This window comes from Xiphophorus maculatus, chromosome 16, assembly GCF_002775205.1.
Source record: "Xiphophorus maculatus strain JP 163 A chromosome 16, X_maculatus-5.0-male, whole genome shotgun sequence".
Taxonomy (NCBI): domain Eukaryota; kingdom Metazoa; phylum Chordata; class Actinopteri; order Cyprinodontiformes; family Poeciliidae; genus Xiphophorus; species Xiphophorus maculatus.
In genome coordinates this window covers 19,604,822-19,628,910 of record NC_036458.1, presented here as the reverse complement: position 1 = coordinate 19,628,910, position 24,089 = coordinate 19,604,822, and the positions used below count along the sequence as shown (strand labels likewise).

Here is a 24,089-nt window from a genome sequence, read left to right as displayed (position 1 = left end):
CAAACTTTAAACAAGTAGTTTGTTTTTTATTTTGGTTTTATGTATTCTAATTTTAAATGACATGTTTTCGTTAACTGTAAGTGGAAATCCTAATGAACAGAACTAAAGATTTTCAAACATCCATTTGTGTGTAACTAATCTATATCACGTGTTTCACTTAGTAATAAAGTTTCAGAAATTGACTTTTCAATAATATTCAAATTTATTGAATGAGTCTGTCCATCCATAAACAAAACATTTGAAATATCTTATGATTTCAAATATATATATGTAATTTTATTTATTTATTTATTTTACAAATGTTTGTGTTTTTCTCAGACAATTGAAAGCAGCACATGTTTCTCAGAGGAAATCCCAGACAGAGCTGACCCATGTGAAGACTGCCACAATAACCGTGAGCTGAGCAAAAGGTTATGGGAACTAATCTGACACTCAGGCCTGATTAGAAGCTATTTATACAGACACACAGCATAGTGAGTGTGCCTGACTGGTTGTGTTTTCCTCAGATGATGGAATGTGGGCACGTTGGTTCGTCATATTTACATTTTTGCAGAAAAAGATCCAGTTAGTTAGCTTTTAAACTTTTTAAGCTGGCTGTGACACTCCCCCCATCAAGGACTGTGGATATGTTTGAAGCTGCCTTGTACAAAACACACTACAACCACAAATAAAAGAATTTGTAATTATTGTAGTGGAATTTTATGTAATGGATCAACTCAAAGTTCAGAATGTGGAAGGAAAAAAATATATACTCAACCATTTCACTGATATTTGTCAATCTTCTAGAGTATGTTTCTATCAGCTTTTCATATCATGAAAATGAAATGTATTTTGTGATTAGGGGAAAAAAGCAAATTCTTTTATTTCATTATGTGATACTGTGGAGAAATTACATTTTAGACAGCTGAGTTTTGGTAACTCAGTTGTTTTAGGAAAAAAAGCCGAAGAAGACTAAACTGCAAGCTGATCCCCGCTATGCTGGACCTGAAGATGTGGACTGGGATTTTTGCACTCCACAGAGATGAGAAAAAAATCCAGCAGATGATCCAGGACAGGGAGGAAGATGTGAATCTGCTTCAAAAGGAGGCCATCAACCGCGCTGCTGATAAAACAGTGGAGACGCCGAGCTGATCCGTCTCCTCCAGAAAAGAAGCTCTGAGGTGAAGCAGCAGATCAGATCCCAGCTGGAAACTGAAGTGACTTGAGTCAAAGATGTTCAGGAGAAGCTGGAGCAGGAGATCACTGAGCTGAAGAGGAAAGACGCTGAGCTGGAGCAGCTCTCACACACAGAGGATCACAATCAGTTTCTCCTTAACTACCCCTCACTGCCAGCACTCAGTGAGTCTACACACTCATCCAGCATCAACATCCGTCCTCTGAGACACTTTGAGGACGTGACAGCAGCTGTGTCAGAGCTCAAAGAGAAACTACAGAACGTCCTGAGAGACACATGGACAAACATCTCACTGGTGGTCACTGAGGTGGATGTTCTACTGTCCAGGCCAGAACCAGAACCAAAGAGCTCCAGCACGTTTGGTCAGCTGGTTTTACTGCTGTATGTGCTGTACAATGGTTGCTGGAAATGACAAACATTTTGTTGTTGATTTACCACCCAGAAACCACCTGGCGCATTCTTGTTGGTTGTACAGGAGGCTCCACTTCTGCTTTTCAAAGACGCACGGTTGTACAATTGATCTGTTTGCAGCCTATTTCAAGTGCGAGTGTAAATGTTGCGTTTACAGCAGCAACTATTTTGTGTGTGTGTGTGTGTGTGTTTTTTTAAATTTATGATCTTCAGCAAAAATCTAGCTGAAGTGACACGTTTTCTTGTCTTTCCCACTTTGAAGAGTGCATAGAAGGTCTCGGTCTCACGTGAAAACAAGGAGTCACAGACTGCTAAGTGAAAGTTTGCAAACACAGCAATCAACTCAAAAAAAAGGTTTATTACAAATTATGAGAAAATATTTTGGTATATTCATTTTACAGAGTTTGTAAGAAGAGATAAGGCTGACAGAGAGGATTTTGTTCAAACAATAAACTTATTATTATTATTTTATTTTATTTTCCCCACAGAATAAATGCACTTCTACAATAAAGAATGTTTTATTCTTTCCCCACATCTTTACCGGGGGTGCCTGTAAGTAAGACGGATGCTCAGACAGGGAGGAAGCTCCTGATCGTCTCCTTTCCTCTCCGTCTCCCCCTCCCATCATGCCCTGCTCTGATTGACGCAGCACTTCCAGTCTGTTCTGTGAGTTCACACAGCACAGTAGAGTAGACAGGATTACAATCAGTGGAGGAGGAAGAGGAGGACAATGAAGGATTAAAAAGAGAAACACAACTGGGATGAAATAAAAGATGTGCAACAAGCGTGAAACTAAAACAAGAAACTCAAAAACTGGAGGAATAAAGGAAAATTACTAAGAAAGGAAGAATATGGGAGCACCGCCCTGAGAAGTGAACGTGAGGTTAAAAAAGTGAGAGAATGAACAAGGAGGATAAAACACATCCCAGCAAAACAACAACGACTGAACTGTGGGGTGAGTAGAGCTTTTCATCAATTCACAGCCTTTTTATTTATTTATTTTTGATAATCAGAAGATGTGCACATGAGGGAAGTTGTGTTTTACTTTAGATGTTTGCATTTCAGCAAATTGTTCACACTTTATAAGCTCAAACAGAAGCCGACAATGTTGGAGTGCCTGGTTTTCGTTCAGAGTGAAGCCGGTGTCTCTGCCACCTTCAGAAAAGAAAAGGAGGGAAAAGAAATCAGTCTTATCATTAAATAAAAATGAAAAAAAAGGAAAAGAAATCACTGTTATTATTATGAGATTAAAAGTGATCAGATTTAGAAATGTTTATAAAGCAGAAGTGTTAAAAATTACATGAATGAAAAGCTTTTAATGCAAAGAGGTAATGGTATAAAATCAAAAATATGAACTTAGTTGAGTTGATTGAATCTACATCTTTACTTCAAAAAGGCTTTTTACCCCTCTAACTGTTCCCAAAAAGGTTGAGAAACATGACAAAGACCCACGCTGTCACACAAGGGATAAAAACTCAAGAGGAGGAAAGTTTGCTGTCATAAAAACAACTAAACAGGTTTCCTAAGTACGCTTTTCTGTCCTGGAAAAATGTCTTTGTATTTATGATCATTTTCAAGGTAACCTATTTGCATAATTATGATCACACATTAATGTGTCTGAGCTACTGCTGGCCACTGTGCCAAATAAAATAGGAAATATGACACTAATTATCAATGTGCCAATCTTTCTGAGTTCGACTAATTTTAATAAAATCAATCGGAGCAACACAAATGCAAAGGTAACTTTCTATTTAAAGCCACTCAGGAAACCTTTGTTCTATAACTTGCCACTGAATGTGTCAGGTAATAATTCAAACCTTTTCCAAGACAGTGTCTTAATTTCCTCCTTTTAATGACCTGCGTGAAGACTACTTTGCATAATTGCTTCTCTAAATGTCATTTGGCAGGAATGCCCCCCTCAGGGCATAAAACTCTGCTGTCCATATTGTGCGAGTCGTGCTTTTTTCTTCTTTTTTTTTCTTTTGAAAGCAGTCTTCCACTTCTGTCACCAAGTACTTTTGTGTTTTTAAGAAACCAAAACAGAAGATTTAGTTGAAAAACCTCTACATTGGTGGAAAGTTCTCCATCTTTAAGGTCTTTAAGGAATTCTAATGGCTGTAATTTATTTATTTTTTTTGCACAAATGTTTCTTTACAAAAATTCAGATTGCAACAATAGTGTTTATTGACATCAACCTTTTAAGCCTTGTCCCAGATTTTTGATTGGACTGGGGCCTGGACTTTGATTGAGCCATTTAAGCACATGATTAAAAATATCAACCTTTAGAAGCTGGTAGAATAATTCCTTCAAGACTTGCTTCTGGAACCGCAGCGAAAGATGGTTCTAGAAAGGGTCCATTTAAGCGCGCCGAATACAAATGCATGCCACACATTTCAAATGTATGCGTGTTAGAAAAATTCAAACAATCCTTCAATTCTTTTCTTCTCATTACAACATTATGTACCATTTTGTGTTGGCTTGACACAACAAATCCCGATTTAAAAAAATATATATAGTGAAATGTGAGACGCTAAAATAAAAACATGTGAAATGGGTGTTTAAGGACTGTGTTTTGTTGTGTTTTTTTTTAGCTTAATTCCTATCTAAATGCAAAACTGATCCGAACTTCATGGAGGAATGTTAAATGTTACACGTGTGCAGCTACATTACCCCATCTACATTTAGCAAACCACAAAGAGACGTTCCCCAGAGCGAGGTGCTGTGACGAGATAATCCTGTCTTCACTGTCTATGCAGAAGAGAAGGTCAAAGGAGTTCACAGAGCCTTGATATATTTTACATGATTGGATCAAAATAAAATCTAAATCCAGATTTTAGTTCACTGATTGAAATACCCGGCAAGCCTGCAAGGAGAAGCGTGGATGGATGGATGGATGGATGGATGGATGGATGGATGGATGGATGGATGGATGGATGGATGGATGGAACGAACACCAGTCAAAATCAAACCCAACATGTTCAGTTGATGAAACCCAACATTCTAGAGAAATACAAACGACAAAAAGTCATGATTTGGAGTTTTACAGTTGTGTGAAATGTAGTAATTTAAGATATTTTGTGCTGTATCTTTAAGCGGAAAGTTAAAATTCACATGACTGCAACTAGCAATCATGCGGCTGCTAGTTGCAACCACCTAGAAATTCCTACACAATTCCACTTGATTCTCATCTCCATCTGGGTTTTCTCCCATTGAAGTGGATTCCTATAGTAGAATTTCAGCCAGACCAATCAGAAAATTGGTCATCGTTCACAAGGAGAAGTTGTGAACGATGACACCGTTTTTCTGCACTGTTTTAGTATTGTAGTCTGCCGTAGTTTTAGCAGTGGTAGTGGAGGAAGTAATCGAAGCCGTTCAGTCCGCGTTGGCCATGCTTTCAAATATTGATAACAGTAAGAGCCATTTTGTTTGACTTGGGCCTTTTATTTTCACAGTCGAGGATGATTGTTTACATCTTAAACTTTATACTGTCAAGCTGGATTATTACATACGTCAATGTTAGCAATTGAGTAAAGTTTCAAACTTCAACAGAGGAAGCAAACGTTTCCCAAGGACCAACCGTCCAGACCCTCTGTAGAAAGCAAAGTGTAGAACAAGGGGCTGGTTTTTACCAAGCTACATTGCAGCTATTCTGATTCTGAATCTCATTCACATTTTGCTTTTGTTTAGGTTCCTAAACTCTTTGGTGGCTCTTCAGATGCACCTCATCAGCCACGGAGACCTAAAGTCTGGGGGTACAGCGCAGTCTGTCATCCCACCGCGGCCCGTTCACAGCAATGACAGGCGCCGTGGGAAGTAGATCCAACAGGTGCGTAGCCTCCATCCGGGTAGAAACGGCCTCCACCTTTAGGCTTTGTTTGACTGACAGTATGTTGTTTTTAGTTGTTATAAACCCTTCTACTGAAGCTGTGGCTGTCTCACATTGTACTGTGAGAATATAGAGGGCTTGTTAATATGGCTTGGCTGGGTGAGTCAGCCCCAGCTCAGGGGTATTTACAGCAAGAGGATCTTCAGAAAGGCCAAGGCCACCCTAAATTGTCCTGCATGTAGGCAGGCAGAGATCTACGTCAGTTACTCAGCTGAAACGGATTCACAATGTTAACAAAGAAAGTTCAGCATAACTGGGTCTAAAATGTTCTATACTCACAAGGTTCTGATTGCTTACGTCTTCTGTCTCGGGGTTTTGTATGGGTGTGCCAACCAAGTATTCATTGACTTTGCTAATGGAGTATTTCCCCAACCACATCGATTATGTGTCAGTGGGTAAATGGATGATCAACTGGGAGCTTTGCCATTTGCCTAGATATGGAAGTGACATAAACACGCGTCACTCTGAAAATAGGTTGTCAGAATGACACTGATTCAAATCTAATCCTGTAATCTGATGACAGCAATCCGTCTCAGATCGCTAAACTGAACTCACCTTCCCAGCAGGTAATCCTCCAGGAGAGACAGGTTACTTTGGATGAGCCACTCTGTCGAACAGTAATTTGGCAAATTTGAGTGGATTGTGTCTAACTAAGCAATAACTCTGTGCTCTATCTTTCCATTTGACTGTGTGACATGCGGTATGTTTCCCTGCATGTTGCTATGAGATTCTCTATGTTTCCTAAAACATAATCAGGGATCCCAAAGATAAGTGATCTTTGATCTTTAGTTCTTTATGGTACCTGATGCACAGATTATTTTCTGCTGACTCCAATGTCAGTACATTGTCCTATGAAGACATTTAAATTTTTGTACTTGTACTTATGAAGTAGTGTAACCACTCTTTTGTAGGACTTTTCTCTGCAACTTGAACTTCACAGTTGCAAAGCACACATACTTCTGCATCAAAAATATCTTCATGATGTTCTTTCAACTCTTTTGTGGTATTATTCTGTTTTCAGCAAATGTCAGGATAAGTGTGTAATGTGTTTATGCATTAATCTGTAACATACAATGTGGATGAAATATTTATGCACCCTTACCATGGGAATGTACTGTATGTCCTATTAGTTTTGAGTTTTTAATGATAAATTTGGGCCATTCATTTTCAAGTGTATGAGTTACTTAGGAGCATATGTTTAATAAAAATACCAAAAAAACATAATAAATTCAAACTCCTGTTTTTTTTTATTCTATCAAATGGTTTCTTATACAACCACTTGACCTCAACAAAATAAAAACTCAAATGAATCCTCAAAGGTCCCAAAAGAAAGTGACATTCATGCAGATGCTTGAGTGTACTTTAATTTTGTAATCGTTCCTCATTAGAACATTTTTATTGTTGTTGTATTTTATCTATACATATAAAATATTCAATGTTAATCCTTTGACAGGTACAGCATTGTGTCAGACATCATACCGGAGGAAGAGCTACAGAAGATTTCTAGCCTTGCGCTCTACAACGGTCACGGTTCTGCCAAGGTGAAGGAGCAGAGCGACGCAGAAAGAGAGGACAGCAGAAGGAGGCCCGGAGCCTCCACTGTCGTGTCTGGCTCCAGCAGACAAAGAGGCATGAACAACTACAACGGGAAGGTCCTGACCAGGGGCTCCAGCCAAGTCCGGAGCCGTTTTGTGAAGAAGAATGGGCAATGCAATGTGGTGTTCACTAACATGGAAGACAGGAGTCAGCGCTACCTCGCCGACATCTTCACCACCTGCGTGGACATCCGCTGGAGATACCTACTGCTTATATTCTGCACCAGCTTCCTGATCTCATGGCTGATCTTTGGTGTAATCTTTTACAGTGTTGCCCTTGCACACGGGGACTTTGATGAGCCCACTAATCATAAATCTAATGTGCTGGTGGCAGGAATGTATGGAGCTTCCTCTGGGCACACAGTCGGTGGGCAGACACAAAGGATGCCCTGCATACTGCATGTTCAGGGCTTTGTTGGGGCGCTCCTCTTCTCCATGGAGACCCAGACTACTATTGGCTACGGCTGGCGCTGTGTTACAGAGGAGTGTCCACTGGCTGTGTTGACAGTGGTTATACAATCTATTGTTGGTTGCATCATTGACTCCTTCATGATTGGCACCATCATGGCAAAGATGGCACGGCCAAAGAAGAGAAACCAGACACTGATGTTCTCCAAAAACGCCGTCATTGCTCTTCGCGATGGCAAATTGTGCCTGATGTGGAGAGTGGGCAACCTGCGGAGGAGCCACATCGTGGAAGCTCACGTCCGTGCGCAGCTCATACGATCGTATGTCACAGCTGAGGGTGAGTTCATCCCTTTGGAACAGATGGACCTCAATGTGGGCTATGACGAAGGCACGGACAGGCTGTTTTTAGTGTCTCCGCTGGTCATAGTCCATGAGATAGACAAGGATAGCCCCTTGTACACCTTGAGCCGAGCTGATCTGGAAGCAGACGACTTTGAGATTGTTGTGATCTTGGAGGGGATGGTGGAGGCCACAGCCATGACCACGCAGTTCCGTAGTTCTTACCTCGCAAGAGAAATCTTCTGGGGTCACAGGTTTGAGCCAGTGATCTATGAGGACCGGGACCGCTACAAGGTAGACTACGCGCGATTCCACAATACCTACGAGGTCACGTCAACGCCCCATCTCAGCGCAAAAGAGCTCGATGAAGCTGCAAGCCGAGCATCCTCCACTGCATCTCCTGCATCAGCACATAGGTCTGCGCTAGACTTGATCCCGCGGTCTCTGACCGCCTTCTGCTATGAGAACGAGGTCGCACTGAGCTGTGCGGAGGAGGAAGAGGAAGACATATTTGACTCCACACAGATGGTAGGGAAGGACAGGGCAGAAGAGAGGAGGACTTCTGTTGACTTTCAAAGTATGTTTCACGACACAGCAACCATAACCTCAGGCAGTCACAATGTCATGTGTGTTCTGGACATGGACAATAACCAGATGGAGTTTGACATCCTACAGACTGCGATTCCCCTTGATCCAGTCAGCTATAAGAGTGAGCAAGAGGCCTAAAAAGTGGGAGCTTGGGTCGTTTGTCCAGAAAGTTGGATGCCTGTTCAGCTTACATCAGCAAGAACAAGAGCTGAAGTTCATTTTGCCTTTCCAGTGCTTTCTTTCTTTCTTTCTTTTTTATTGTTATTGTCTTTTCACGTATTGTGTTAAAATTTCAGCAGTACAGTTTTTCCAAGACTGCAGTGCTTGGAGGGCCATAGTGATCAAGGAGACTGATTCAGCATGTGGACAAAATATCTCTGATGCTGAGGCTTTAGTTCATAACCAAATGAAAGCACAAGCATGTTAAGACCAAGAATTTAAAGTATACTTTAGAACGTGTGTATATTTCACATGGTTCAAAATTACCTTTGTATAACATACTTTATTTGAAATGTAACTAAAAGATTTTAGAAGAAAGCAACTGATTTAGTTAAAATTTCTCTGTCTTGTACTGAAAAGCTTACAATTTCAGGGGGAGGTTCTGAGTACATCCCTGAAGCAACTTAGCCATTTCAGGGCATTCTCTTAGTGTAGCAGATGGGTTTATTTGCATTTCTTAAATCAACATTTCAGGTTGTCACAATTTCACCTGGAGCAGTCGTCAGAGCGATCTGAGGAACTCAGATATTCTCATGTGAGAGTCAAGCGAAAAGCAACTTACATATTAGCCAGCTGAAGCAATGCTACATTAAAATCACACACCAGTTCAGATGGATATAATACTTAGATATTCTTCAGTTTTGTTTATTCAGTTTTGTTGGACACTGATTATCCAGTTAGCCTCAAATCTGCCAACCCAGACCTCAACAACCAATATGGCTGCCATGTGTTTCACACATAGCAATAGTTGCAGTGGTAAAAAGTCAATTTGCGCTTTTTCTCTCTTGCAATTTGTTCTCAGTAAGTCACTTGCCATTCTTAGCGCTGTACATATTCTGCTGTTGAACGCTTTGCTGTAGTGTTTGTCATTGCTTGTATTGCTAATAGTAGTTAGCTTCAGGTAGGAATTATTATTGTAAAGCATTACAAATATCTTTGTAATATGTTGTATGTGTGCAGTATCAGAACTATTGCTATTTATGCCTGATCCTACAAACTCCTCTGGCTGCTGTCTAGTGCAGGGAAGTTAATGACTGCTGCTAGTTACTCCACGGTGCCCCACACAAAACAAGTAAACAAGCTTCACAACTAAGACAGCTTTTTTTACTGCCTGTTTTGAATTTTTGCGAAAAACCCCGCATTTCAAATGTTCAGTGCTTAAATTGACATTTATGTAATATAAAATGTAAACTAGATTTCAGATTTTATAAAGACGTAAATAAATTGATTTTCTAGGATTGAAAATAATCAAAGTAGGAGTTTTTTTGGTTGATTATTCGCTTGGATGCAGATATAATTATGTTTTTCCAGCTGTGTTTCTAGTGAAGGTGTGATGAGAGAAACAACACTGAGAAGTGGCTTTAAGTTGTATTTGTGCTGCTGCTGTTTGCCAAACGTCTGGAGTTTGGAAGCGAAAGGCGGAGGAGTGCCTCTGATCCCATATGTGGCTAATGTGGAGAACAGGGCAGTTTAAGTGTACTTGGTGTCTGTGACGGCAGGCAGGGTGAAAGGTCGCCGCGAGGCCCGAACAGGAAACAAAAGGGATGAAGGCTGCTGGTACAGTCATCAGAGATGTTCAGCATGTCACTGGATTTGCACAGAAAGGATGAATTCAAGAGTAACTGAATGTCATGGGAAGTGCTTCGGTATGAGTTGGTGCAATGATTGTATAATAGATGATATTACAGGACGACAACTCTTCTTAAAGGGACAGGAGGACGAGAGGTTTGGATGCTATATGTGATCTAAATCCGATTTTAGGGACTTTGTGTATAAATGATTGCTTGTTAAGGATCAGAAGTCATTCATATGGTGTAACACCAAACCAAGAAAGCTGATTTGCTTTTGAAAATGTAAACAAAAATAAAATTATGAAAAAAAATGAAATCATTAAAAGAAAGTTGGAAAAGAAAAACAAAACCTGAAAGAAGTTACGTTTGAGATTTTGATTATTTCAGGATGTCTTTACAAGCAGCTCATTAAACTACAAAAATATTTGAAATTGAGTTTTTCCACTTGTATGGAAGCCAATAAAGGCTAGCGGGGGGAAAAATTAGAACACCCTATGAAAGAACTGTTGGAATAATGTATGAAATGAACTATTTGAACACAAGCAGTGGACGTTAACCAAATGTAGAAATTTCACACCAACTGTGAAGCACGGAGGTGGAAGAGTCATGGTTTGGGGCCCATTTGCAGCGGCAGGATCCGGTCATGTAGGATCCACCAGGACTTCCATCATGCAACAGGAACATCTGTGAAAACATGAACGGTGAAACAGAAGGGTGGCATAAAAATGACCAAAAATTAAGCTTAACCAAGAGAGTTAAGGCAATGGAAAGTCAAAACCCATTGCATTGAGATTATTAAAATGCTGTGGAGTAAGTAGCTTGTCATGGTAGCTACAAGAAGACAGGGTGCTCTAAATTTTTCTTTCTCTAGAAAATATAATTTGTTGACATCTCTTCCATTTTGCAGGTAAATTCCATTGCATTTATGCTGATTTGTAAACAATTTCCTGAAAATGTACTCTACCCAAAAACTGCATTCAGTCACTGTGGTAATACTAAAATTCTAATTACTTTCCCTTTCCATGTAAGATTTTTTTTTCTACTTTAAAGGCAAAATGTTGTTTTAAATGATTAAGTTTCTGTTCACTCGTGCAGCAAGCAAACGTAGCATTGCCGCTTTACAAGAGACAGACTGTAAATTGTAATCTCAAAGAACTGATTTTAATCCTTCTCAGAATTGTAACCACATTTTTTCTTTTCTTTATAGCAATTGTATGTCCATGTATTGATTGAAGGAAAGTATCATCACCCAAATCTGAGTAAAAGATCTTAATAGAATATATTTTTATAAATGTAAAAATCCAAGAAAAAACTTTAAGCAGATACATTTATCCTTAAATTGAAATAGGCACACTGCCAGTCAAAAGTTGTTGTTTCTGTTTCTCTTTTTTTATTATTATAAATGACAGACCTAAGTTTATCAGTCTGAATGCCTGTGTTTATTTATTTTATATCCATATTTTCGTACTACATTCCTCATTGACTGGACAAGCAAATTAGCAAAAGAAGAAGAAACAGGTTTAATTTTTTCCCCCACCGCTTCTGTCGCCCTCTTAGGGTGGCGCCCTGAGCGGTGAGCCATATCCCATAAATCAGAACCACTTCTGATTAAATTTATAACTTCATTTTATGTTTAACTTTCTGCTTCCATAAGATGAACTCTAGAAAATGACAAAAAAAATAATGTTTTGAGCTGTGTTACTTGACATGTGCACAATGGAAATGCATATCTAGATAAAAAATGTTTTTGTTTTTTTTTATCTACTTTGCTGCCAGGTTCTTCCTGAACTGTAAAGCAAGCAGATTTTTTTGCTATTCCTGTTATTTCAATTCCAGTCTCTTCTTGCAGAGAACATGGAGCATTACTGAAAGAAATGTATTTTATTAATTTATTTTAGGAACGCCTGAAATACAGAGCACTTTACTTTCCCTTGTTCATCTTTGACGTTGTTAATAAATGTCTATGTTATCCTATCGATTTGTTCCTTTTACAATAAGTTTTGCTGAGATCTTTATGCTATATCCAACTCCAGCCACTAGATGTCCCTGTGGAGTTAGGAAACACACACAAAAAAAGATCAACATAACCTCAAAACCGGTTGGAGAAAAATACTATAAAGCACTTCTTTATCTGCTGACTTTTCACTTTTCATTTAAAAAGTATTGCAGACTAAACTTTCAACAGCTCCCCTTCCTTTGCATTGACCGCACAATAAAACACTAAAGCTCATTTAGACAACAATTTATAATCTAAACAGAAAATAAGAGACTGGAAGGAGAAATGAAGGAAACAAGTAAGAAGGGAAAGGCATTATAAGGAAGGTAACATGGATGAGGTGAAAACTACGTCTATTTCTGCTTCCACTTCGCCAAAACACAAAGAAGCTTGAACTCTTTAAACCACTGAGGGCGACATTGACTGGGACATTTTCATTGGAGTAAAGAAATCTGCTTTGTTTCTGATTTCTGAACAGTATGCTTTTTTACCCCATTAAAGACAAGTTTGTACTCATGCATAGTTAGAACTGAGATTTTCTCTTGATGGACATAGCAGACGTTACTGACATTTCTAAATAATTGTTTAGGTTTGGTTTCAGCTCTTGGGTAAAAATGCAGAATTCAGTTTTTTTCCCCCCTCCTCTGCATTTATTTTGCCCTCATTTGCTCTTAGTCTGTTTCAACCGGTCAGACCACTGATCTCCCAAAGTCCGCAAACAATGGAAAATGTTTTCTGTTTATGTTCAGACAGTGCTCTCTGCTGGAAACACGTAAAATTACAGTGAAGACTTTATTGGTGAATTCTAATTAATTTAACAGAACTAAATGAATTAGAATTGCTCAAATTTTGAGGAAACTTGAGTAGAATGTCCTCACAAATACCCAGTTCTGACAATGTGGAAAAATGCCTCAGACATTTTAGCAAATTTACTAAAAACAAAATAGAGAACCATAATGTTATCCTTTCATCTAAAACATTCCCGGAGTGTTGCTTTGATGCTTTCATGCGTGTTTGAGAAATCCTTTAATTTCCATGGCAACCATTCAGGTAGATTCTGTGGTGGACTTAGCGCCGCCTTCCAAGCTGAGCTTCCTCCTGCAATGCGACTCCCCCACTCAGCTCCTTCAGACTAGTCAGCAGCAATTAGCAACCGCCTGGAGGAACTGCGCATCTGCTGACATCTGCTGACATTATACAAGTTTCTTCTCAGCTGGTAAAAAAAAAAACGTTGTTAAAGGGTAAATAATAGAGGAGCCATGTTGTGGTGACTTCCTGAAGGCGGAGTTTCAGAAAGAGCAGGAGTTTTTAAAGAGACATAAGCCAAATTTCAAGATGTTAAATTACGAAATCAAATTTCTTTTAAGGCATATTTGACTTAATAACAACTGAAGGTCACATAATTACTTAATTGTGCTATATAAAATGACACTATACCTAGAAAATATATAATACTGCCCTTGTAAAATTTTTGCATACTGTGTTGCCATGCCGACATGGATTCCAACACACATCCTCTTTAATATTTTCACTGTGAGATTATGTTCCTGTAATAAATACAATCGTTACCACAAGAAATAATGTAGGTCGGCTCTGAAAGCTCAACCTCTGAATCTTCTTCTGACGAAGAAAGTTTTGCTCTGAGCCGTCATGAAGGTCCAGTCCTGATCTTTCTTTAATTAAGCATTCCTTATCTTTTGTCAGTCAGTCTCAGGATGTTTCCATCAGAACTGTTAGTCCTATTCAGTTTATTTTCTGAACTACAAACTCCCAAATAACCAGAGAAGGATTTTCTTATTCTGGTGGACGAACACGAGGATAGAGGGGCCAGCAGCTCAACAACTTTGGGCCTCGAGGCTATCCGCTTTTCATTAGCGAGTCAGTGAGTGAGTGAAGGAGTGTGATCGGCAGAAGGGTAAAATACGAGAGGCCGATCTGGACCACGTTGGCTATTAGGGTGATTTGGGGGCTCCTGCTGACTCCTATTGTGCATTGTCTCTGACGTGAGCAACAGGAGCCCGACAATGAGCCTTTGTGCGAGCCGCTTAACTGCCTGCTAGCATGCTAATTATGGGATGTGCGTGTTTCTGTCTGTGCCAGTGAGAATCCATCAAGTCCTGGTATTTTCCATCCCTCTTATTTCAATCATTTCAATTCCTCTCGTGGAATTTACACTCCTTCAATTCACCTTTCTCCTCTCCATCTTTTCCCGAGGCACTGACCCCCCACTGCTTTCTCTGTTACTGGCTGACCTCTTCCCTAGCTGCTTCCTGTTCTCACAACTTTTTCCCCACTATTCATGCCATCGTGGACAGTGATTTTTGAACTGCTGGCTCTTGAAGCATTTTGTAATTTTATATCTTCTTGAAAAGTACTATTGTTCTTTACTCAAAACTTGCTATATTAGCCATTTTCACACCAACACCCTCATATTTGCTATTTTCTAAACCAAATGGCAATCACATTGCTACATTAACAAGTACTATGACTAGGGTTGTGACAGTCTTGTAAGAAACAATAAAAACAATCTTTTTACTACTATTGGGCATTGTTGCAGATGCCAGAGAAGCGTCCCCTTTGCTACTTTGCTCAGTGACAAGGAGAACAGGCACAAGGGGAAGGAAAAGCAGAGCACATGCACAAGATTTATTTGACATGAGAGCATCATACGGCATCATTTCATTGTCCACATTGGCTTCACATCACTCTGAAGTTCACATAGGCTTAATTTGAAATGATTAGATAGTGACTTAAAAAGACAAAATGACTAGTCTGAGTCCATGGAGTGCCACCGCGACTGCAATGTTAGCCAGAAAGATGCCTCGAGTCTGTGTCACCCACATCGTTTCTTCCCGTAATTATTTTCTCAATACAATGACATATTTCATGCTGGCCAAGTAAAATTAATTTCTATAAAAATAATGTGGTCTTTTGAATGGCTTCAATCAGCTAAATACGTGATAAGTTTTTTTGGGGGGGTTTCTAACCCCCACTGCCATTTGTGTTTCAGACGTGTCTTTGCAGATTAAAAGAATTGATTCAGGCTTTAAAAAGCCTACTCATGACATCTTAAATCAGCCAATAAATGAATTTGCTTGTTTGTTTTTTTTTTTTTTTTTTAAAGCCTGACTCGTTACCCTCACAAAGTATAACTGTTCTTCCTAAGAAGAGCGTCTTGTTTCCAGCTCAATACCTTCAAGTCAAGGCGGTTCCACACAATTCCACATTTCTGGTCATATAGCTTAGCTAACATATGGCTGCATATGTTAGCTAAGCATGTGTTTGGGAACAAGCGAAAATCAACATCCACACGGATGTGCAGATAGGCGCAGCTGTGGGTCCTGAGTTTGAACCCTGGCTCACATGGGCAGAACGAGGGAGGGCCGCAGGGTGAGAAGGCGAGAGGAGACTGATGCTGGTGCAACTTGCCATCTTCTTCTTGCCTTTCATCTTTGGCTCCAAGCATCAAACAACGGCCCCCTTTGATTCGGGCCAACTTTGCCACCAGCCACCCCCGGACCTCACAGGCCTCCGAACGTTCACGCTGCTTAACTCAATGTTCCGAGAAAAACTCATGATTGGAAAATTACTTTTTTTTTTTTTTTAATTTTCCCCCTTGTAGATAAATTTGCGAAGAAAATGTTGCCGTATCTTCCTGCTCTGCCCAGTTCAGTTTTGGGTTTTTTTGTCAGATACATCAAAACAACTTTTTGCCCCCGTCAACTCAAAGGAAGTAAAGCTGAGGTCAACCTTTTCTGCTCTAAAGCACACAGTGATACTAAAAGAGCTTATAAACAAAAAAAAAAGGATACAGACACAAAAAAGTCAGTATGATGGAGCTTTGAGAACTATTTTTACACGAAAGAGAAAATGAAAGTCCGTGATGGTTGTCGGTTAAATGTTCAGTTTCCTACATGTATTAAAGCCCAATTGAGTGATACACAAACACAACACCAACCAAGCAAGGTCATTTGAGCTCTTCTTCATATATTTTTAGATTATCAAAATGTGATAATCTGTTCTAATGGGAAATTTTTTTTTTCTGTTCTAGGAAAACGAAAAAATGCATCAAATACACATACAAGATATCAATTAAATGTTTTTTTGTAACTAACATCCTTGTAGAACATCAACCAATCTCTAGCAGCATATCCTCTGGCCTTGAAATGTCACAAATTGGAATTATGAAAAATAAATTAGCTTAATGGAAAAATGCCAATTTCTAAAAAAAAAGAAAAAGGTTTCTGATTTAAAAAAATTAATTGTGCTGTGATGAGGTGGTTTTTCAGTTTTATCAAAAATAAATATACCATATATATATATATATATATATATATATATATATATATATATATATATATATATATATATATATATATATATTTTTTTTTTATATATATATATATATATATATATATATATATATATATATATATATATATATATATATATATATATATATATATATATATATATATATATATATATATATATATATAAATTAGTATATTTTGCAAACCAATTTACTTTGTAGCTGCCACCTGTGGGAGCCACTTCAAGCATCCAGCATGCTGAGGTGAGGGAATGTTCCATGCAAACAAAGAGTCTGCATAATGTTGCATAAAGTTAAATCTCTTGTGTCATTTCTGTGATATTTGAGTAGCACCTCTGTAAATACAGTAGCAGTGGAACCTATCAGCAGTATGTTCAAAAGGCTAAAGGTCAAACTAACTTTGCTACATAAGGATCTGTAAAAAGATTATGCTTAAGCTTTACTTACTTAAAACAAGCTGTTATCATAGGGCTTTGAACCACAAGGTAGATCTGTTATTCAATGAAAGATAAGAAGTTGGTTTACGGATTCATTTTCTAAATTTAACCCATGTTAAAAAAAAAACTTCCAAAGCACAACAATGCATGAAAGAAATAGAATTGTTTTCTTTTTACTACAAACGAAGTGGCTGCTTGACCCGTTCTCATGTAAATGATAAAGTAGATTGGAAACTTACTTTAATGTTAAGCATTTCTGAGATTAAACTAACTGAAAGGCTTTGAGAGGTTCGTGGTCATTTTGAGGAGTTGCGTTTTGCTGTCTATATCTAGTCAGTGCTGCTCTATTCAGATTTAAATGCAATAATTACCCGGCAGCACTGAATTTGCATCGGTACTAAGCCAGTTCTAATCCCGATGTTCTACTGTCATGAGATGATTTTTCAAATTTTTTATTTATTTGCAGTCTGTGTGTATCTTGAAAAGATACAGCCGAAGTGAAAAACATCTCAACTACCCAACTTTTCTTTGGTATATTTAAACTTGCAAAGCACCATGAGCAGGACAACAAATTACTATCTTACTTATTAATGACACTTGACTTTTTCCATGTTTTGTTACATCACAATCACAAATTATTATTTTTTTTTTTACCTCTCCAGGGGGTCTTTTGTGGGCTCTAGTGTCCCTTATGTGATAGTAGGCTGACAGGGGGGAAGACATGCGGCAAATGTCGTCGGGTCCGGGAGTCGAACCCGCAACGGCCGCGTCAAGGACTCAAGGCCTCCAAATACGGGTCGCGCTAACCACTACGCCACCACGGCACGCCCACAATCACGAATTTTAACATATTTTATTGGGATTTTATGTGAAAAATCAACACAAACTATAACACGTTTAAAGGATAAATAGTCCATGGGTTTACAATTGTTTCAGAAATAAAAGTCTAGAAGCTGTGGCGTGTATTTTTATTCAGTCCACTGACTCAAAACTTTGCACAGCCCCTTGTCACTGCAGTCACAGCTGCAAGTTAACTACAGTATGTTACCACCAGCTTTGCAATTGAAACAGTAGATACCCTTATATATCTACTGTTCGTAAAAACAGCTCAAACTTAGTCAGATTAAATGAACAGTCTCTGCAAACAGCAATTTTATAGTGTTTCCACAGACTATCAACTGAATTTTAAAGCATTTTATAGCACTATAAAATCCTGACACTATGTAACCTCAGTTGTTGTAAAAAATGCTACAAAATATGACTTTGTAATTTAAAGACTTAAAATTAGGCCTCTGTCTCTCTAAACACTTGTGTACTTTCTGAAACTCCGCCTTCAAGAGGCAGTTTAAGCTCCGAGGAGGAGCTACGCCTTGAAGGCGGAGCTAGGTCCAACCAGACGTTTCGTACAGCTGAACAGTTGCCATGGAATAAAACATTTCTGAAACATGCATGACAGAATAAAAGCAACACCAGGTATGTTTCTGATGAGGGAATAACAGTACAGCATGATGTAAAGATAGAAAAAAGTAGATTTTACATAACACTGCCCCTTTAAAAAGAGGACAAACTTTTTCAGATTTCTATTAAAATTTTCTATTTTCTATTTAATCTTTTTTTTTTCACTTACAATTATCCACGGATACAAGCGGCCGAAATGGGTTTTCTCCGCAGGGTGGCTGGGCTCTCCCTTAGAGATAGGGTGAGAAGCCCGGTCATCCGGGAGGGACTCAGAGTAGAGCCGCTGCTCCTTCACATCGAGAGGAGCCAGTTGAGGTGGCTCGGGCATCTGGTCAGGATGCCTCCTGGACGCCTCCCTGGTGAGGTGTTCCGGGCACGTCCCACCGGGAGGAGGCCCCGGGGAAGACCCAGGACACGCTGGAGGGACTATGTCTCTCGGCTGGCCTGGGAACGCCTCGGGATTCCCCCAAAAGAGCTGGAACAAGTGGCCGGGGAGAGGGAAGTCTGGGCCTCCCTTCTGAAGCTGCTACCCCCACGACCCGACCCTGGATAACCGGAAGAAAGTGGATGGACGGACGGACGGACAATTATCCACTAGATTGTGTTGGGTTAATTCATAACATTGCAATGAAATACAATGAAGTTTGTATTTCAGTGCTAACAAACTGCAAAAAACCTTTGCAAAACTGTCGAATTGAACAAAATTTTAATTCCCGACACAAACAAAAAATTGTACATTTCAACAATAACGATGATGCCAACACAGTGACTACATGTGTCTTAAAAGCACGTTGTTTTGTTCAGCAACCATCAAAGTTAACAAACTACATGGCTGTTTTATTGAGAATTTCGTTTTGTGTCCACGGGGGTGGAAAACTATTAAAACCGAATATTTTTAGAGGAGCACATCATCGCTGTGTGATGAACTCCAAAACAGCAACCAGCGAGACATGAGACAGAAGCCGTCCAACAAAGGACACCTTTGTTCCCAAACTCGAATTCTTGAACATCGTTTTCTACATTTTCCTTCAAATGACTCAATCGCCGTGGCCCTCGCCTCTCATTCCGCTAAATTATCATTCTTCGACCACGTCCTCCTCGTCCCACGGAGATGTGAGCTGTTTGGGAGGTTTTAGCTGTGTATCTCTGAGTCATAACAAGTACAATAAGCAAACAAATGTACTACTTTTCCCTCTATGGCACACGGAGCAACTCGGTGATAAAAATAATTTGCTGCTTTATCCCAAGGGAGAAAAGGGACACAAGGAACCATTGAGGTTTCTCATTTGTCCTCCACCCCCAGTGAATTTCTGGCCTCTTGTTACAGATGCAGCTGCAGCCGAGCAGCACACAACGTTATGGTTTGCGGGTTAATACAAAAGGACTTAATGTTGGTCGGAGTGTTACAGGGATGCTCAGAGCGTCTGGCTAAAGCTGTCCCAATGTATAACGGTGCACAAAGCAATTACTGTGGACTACTGAGGACGTGTATCTGTGGGATTATACAACAAAGTAAGGACGTATTCCTCAGATTTATGTGTTTTTATAAAACAACCAAGTCTAGCCTCACTTCTTTTCTAAACAATATCTGTACTTGTTACTTGTTAAGCTCTCGTGACTGCATATCATTTCAGAAGAGCAATCAGTCGGCAGCAGAAGCGCAGCAATATGGGCAGAGCTGAAAAAAGAATGCTAGTTTAAAAACACCTTCAAAATAAAAACACTTTAATGCATAAACAATTATGCTGAACATCTGCAGTGGATCACACATCTTGCACATTTTTTAGTCCAATTCTGACATTTGCTCCCAGTCGGTTATGACTTTGAAGCATGGAGGGGAAGGTATGGTGAAGTGGGGTTGGTTTTCTGGGTGGCAGAAATATCAGACCCTTTCATTGCGATACCCCTAAATAAAGCTGAGGGCTAAGAATCCCCCTCACACAGGTCAGCTACTCGGTAAATCTGTGTGTGTAGATATGTGTGTGTACTGGGGTCCAGTAAGAAGATATCAAACGTTAAGATATCAAACCACCAAGTCACCTCCCAGCTGGACACGGTGGCATTAATCAGCAGAGCAGCAAGCAGGGTCATGGTTACTCTGGAGGAGTTGTGCAGCCCCGATCCTGGGGTGGGAGAATCTGTTGCTAGAATGGCTATCAGCTGCACTCCACTAATCTGGTTACTATGGAAGAAAATTGTCGGAGGAAAGGCAAAAAAATTTTGCATCTTGTCACAGCAAATGTGGAGGAGCCAACGATCAAGCGGTTGAAGTTAATCTGGTCAGATGATGAAAAAATTGTTACATTTTAGCGAACATACAATCTAATTCCAGGTGCAGCTGTAGCGAAGATGTGGATTTGCTAACTATTGACTCTGGGGTGCTGATTACAAATGCGCACCACATTTTTCTGCTTTTTTTGGGGTTTTTTTTTGAGTATTTCGAAAACCATGTACATTTTTCCTTTAATTGCAAAATCATGCAATACGCCTATCATTGGTCTATTCGCTAAAGTCCAGAAATGTCAATATGTGGTTGAGACATGACAAAGTATGAAGACGGGGTCCTTTAGTTTTGATTTGTTGCTACAAAATAACAACTGGCAATCAAAGAGAGATGAAAACTAACAGCAATCCACCGAATCCTTAATGCAACACAAACAATAACTTGTCTATTTAAAATAAGCTTGCTGAGCAATATCCGAGCACAGAGACACCTTGGTTACGACCAAGGGGTAACATTTATATCGTCAGGTTGATACTCGTGGATTACCAGCAGGGATCAGCTTAACGAAACTCTACTTGCTCTCTCGCTCTCATCTGGGACGCTCACCCCGAGTGACCCCTCCGCCCCCCAACCCACATTAACCCCCATATATCAATTTCCTCTAGATGTTCCCCCTCACACAACAAGAGGTAACTGGACTCTTTCCCTCGGTTGGTCAGTGCGCACATGAAACAGAACAACACAATGGGCTATTCATTAAAGCAGCGAAACACAAAGACACACACAAACACACACACACATTCACAACTCTGCTCATACCCACAGACGTTCATCCATTCATTTAAGAATAAAAAACGGCCTCCTTCCCCAGCTGCAGTACATCACTGAACCCAAATATACCATATAAACACTTTTGTTTTGTTTTTTTGCAGCTATCTATCGGTAAAATGAAACCCTGTTGTGATTCGGCGCGCTATTCTCACCCTGTGACTTCCTTAATTTTCCTTCAGGGTTGGAAAATTAACAGGGATCGATCAGTATCTTGTTAATGTCTCCTCTTTTTTTTGCCAGAGGGAGTCAAGCTAGAGTTACTGCAAAAAAAGGCAGTCTTGATTACATTAGCAATGACTTAATAACTGTTGGGTTAATAGCGCACCAGATCCACCAGGGTTGGCTGATCCACTTCAGTGAGGGCATTTAGAGACTCACCTGCTTTGTCCCACACAGGTGCATGAAAGAGAAGAAGACAGCCCAACACAGAGAGGTAGAGTCAGACCCACTCTGATGTAAGCAACTTTAAAAAATATATAAACTTAGATTTACTGAATAAAATTAGTGCAACAATTTAAATATATTTAATTTGGGTACATTTCAATCACTGCTTCAAATCAGAAATGACGTCAGTTTAACCGTTTAAAAGGCAAATAAATTGTTGAAATGCAAAGCAATTGCTAAAGTTTACTTAATAAACTAATGAGGCTGAATTCAAAATGGAGAATTAAGATCAAAGTTTGTTCTTCATGTTAAAAAGCAACAAGTGTTGATTTGTGACGAGGCCATAAAATAGCTTTGAACTTCTTAAAGCTATTCCAAAGAGATGTATTTATTTTCCCCTGACAACAAAAGATAAGATGTAGCAGTGAACTCTTAAACTCCCTCAGGTAACAAATTTATAGTTAACAAGCTTGACATTAACAACAGCGCTGTAGCAAAGCAAGTTAGGCACAAAATGCTACAAAATTAGTAATACATATTTGTGAAATGTGTATTGTTTGCACATTTTAAAGCTATTCTATAGAGGAGGCATGTGAACAGTTTATCCTGATGTCCAGGATGTGGCCTTAATTTGTGTTAGCGCTTTGCTAACACGGGTTGTGGAAATTAGGTTATTGGAAATGGAAATACAAATTTCAAATTTATTCTAACAACCTTTTCAACAAAAATTAGCACAGGGATCAGTGGCTCATCTTGCTAGCAAATCTGGGTTGTGAATTATCCTTTTAAATGGTGCTCAAAATATTAAGATAGGATTTATTTGCGAAAACAATTCTTTAATGTTGAAAGAATTGAACCATTATTGATAATTATGTTTACAAATGATTCTGCTCGAGAAAACGTCAGAGTTTTAATAGCATGGTCAGAGAGGATGACCTTCCAGCAAACAGACCACTGGTCTACTGCTTCAGTTTGCAAATCTCCATCATATTTTTGCTATTAAAAAAACAACAACAAACTTTCAGGCAAAACGGAGTGCATCTTACAGAGAACGCCCCTTAAACAAATCTCTTATTGTCAAGAAAGAAGAAAAAAATCTCCATGTTTCCATGGAGATTTCTTCATAAACTGAAAACATTTTAGCACTTTTGTTGTTACTATATTTTTCTAACTTAAAAATCATTCTCATATTTTATTAATAATAATAATAATAATAATAATAATAATAATAATAAAAATAATAATAATAATAATAATAATAATAATAATAATAATAATAATAATAATAATAATAATAATAATAATAAAAACTTATGGAATATTTTACTAATGAATATTATTTGTGAGAGTTTTGTTTTCAGTGCTGTTCAGATCTTTTGTTTTCTTTTTAAAGGAAGGAATTTTCAATTCGACAATATTTTCATGAACGAGAAACAGGTATTGATAGTATTGTTTTATTATATTTAGAATTGAAGTAATTGACGTAGATGCCTTTACAGTTTATTGTTATTGTATGTGTAATGACAGTGCATTTGTTAGTTTTATGACAAGAACGAAAGTGCTTCAATATATATATTTTAAAAATCCATACTCTGGTTTCTTGTGGGTCTTTATAGAGTCAGACTAAAATGTGACGAATGCAAAATTCACATAATTTTTTTTCCAAAGCGCCAGGAATGATGACAATTTCCGCACAACCGCTTCCGTCTACTCCATTAGCTCATAAAAAGAGAATTATTCTTCTATTCATCTACAAAATATCCGCTTGTTTACGCCTATGTGTGTGTCGCACTTTTTAATCTTTTTTTCTTCTCAGCCATAACTCCACAAACACGCACCCAAAAGGACTCACAGCAAACCGAGGCCGAGCCGCTCATCCTCAGCTCCGTCCTGGACCAAACTCCCGGAGCGGCGCTCCGACGGTTCCCCCGGTTCACAGCACCGCGAGGCGGACTGTCCCAGCGCAGCTCCCCGGGCCAAGCCGCCGTCCTCCCGGAGGGTCGGTCTCTCCGTGTCAGGGTTGAGTGGCAATGCAAAACAAGACACAAGCCTTTTTTTTTTTTTTTACTATTTTCATTCCGTCTTTTTTTTTCTCTCTCCCATTGCATTACACAAAACTTCTTTTTGTTCATTTTTTCCTCTTTTAACACGGGGAAAGGGGCGCTCGTTTGTGATCACATGATTAGAATTCACCTGAGATGGAAACAAATGCAAAGAAAAGGAGGGGAGAGAGGA

The 24,089-nt window shown here is 39.1% G+C and overlaps 1 protein-coding gene and 1 long non-coding RNA gene across 2 annotated transcripts; one reads left to right on the top strand and one right to left on the bottom strand.

Moving 5' to 3' along the window:
* Positions 1–1,923: 1,923 nt before the first annotated feature.
* LOC111611729 lies at positions 1,924–23,922 on the bottom strand. Its single transcript, XR_002754188.1, has 3 exons — positions 23,707–23,922; positions 10,769–10,875; positions 1,924–2,740 (listed from the first exon to the last, which is right to left on the bottom strand). It is a non-coding gene; the product is annotated as an uncharacterized LOC111611729 (long non-coding RNA).
* LOC102237692 (ATP-sensitive inward rectifier potassium channel 12) lies at positions 2,765–10,762 on the top strand. The gene is made up of 2 exons (XM_014470344.2): positions 2,765–5,411; positions 6,925–10,762. The coding sequence occupies exons 1-2, from the start codon at positions 5,380–5,382 to the stop codon at positions 8,537–8,539; spliced, it is 1,647 nt and encodes a 548-aa protein (XP_014325830.1). The 5' UTR covers positions 2,765–5,379; the 3' UTR covers positions 8,540–10,762.
* Positions 23,923–24,089: the final 167 nt, after the last annotated feature.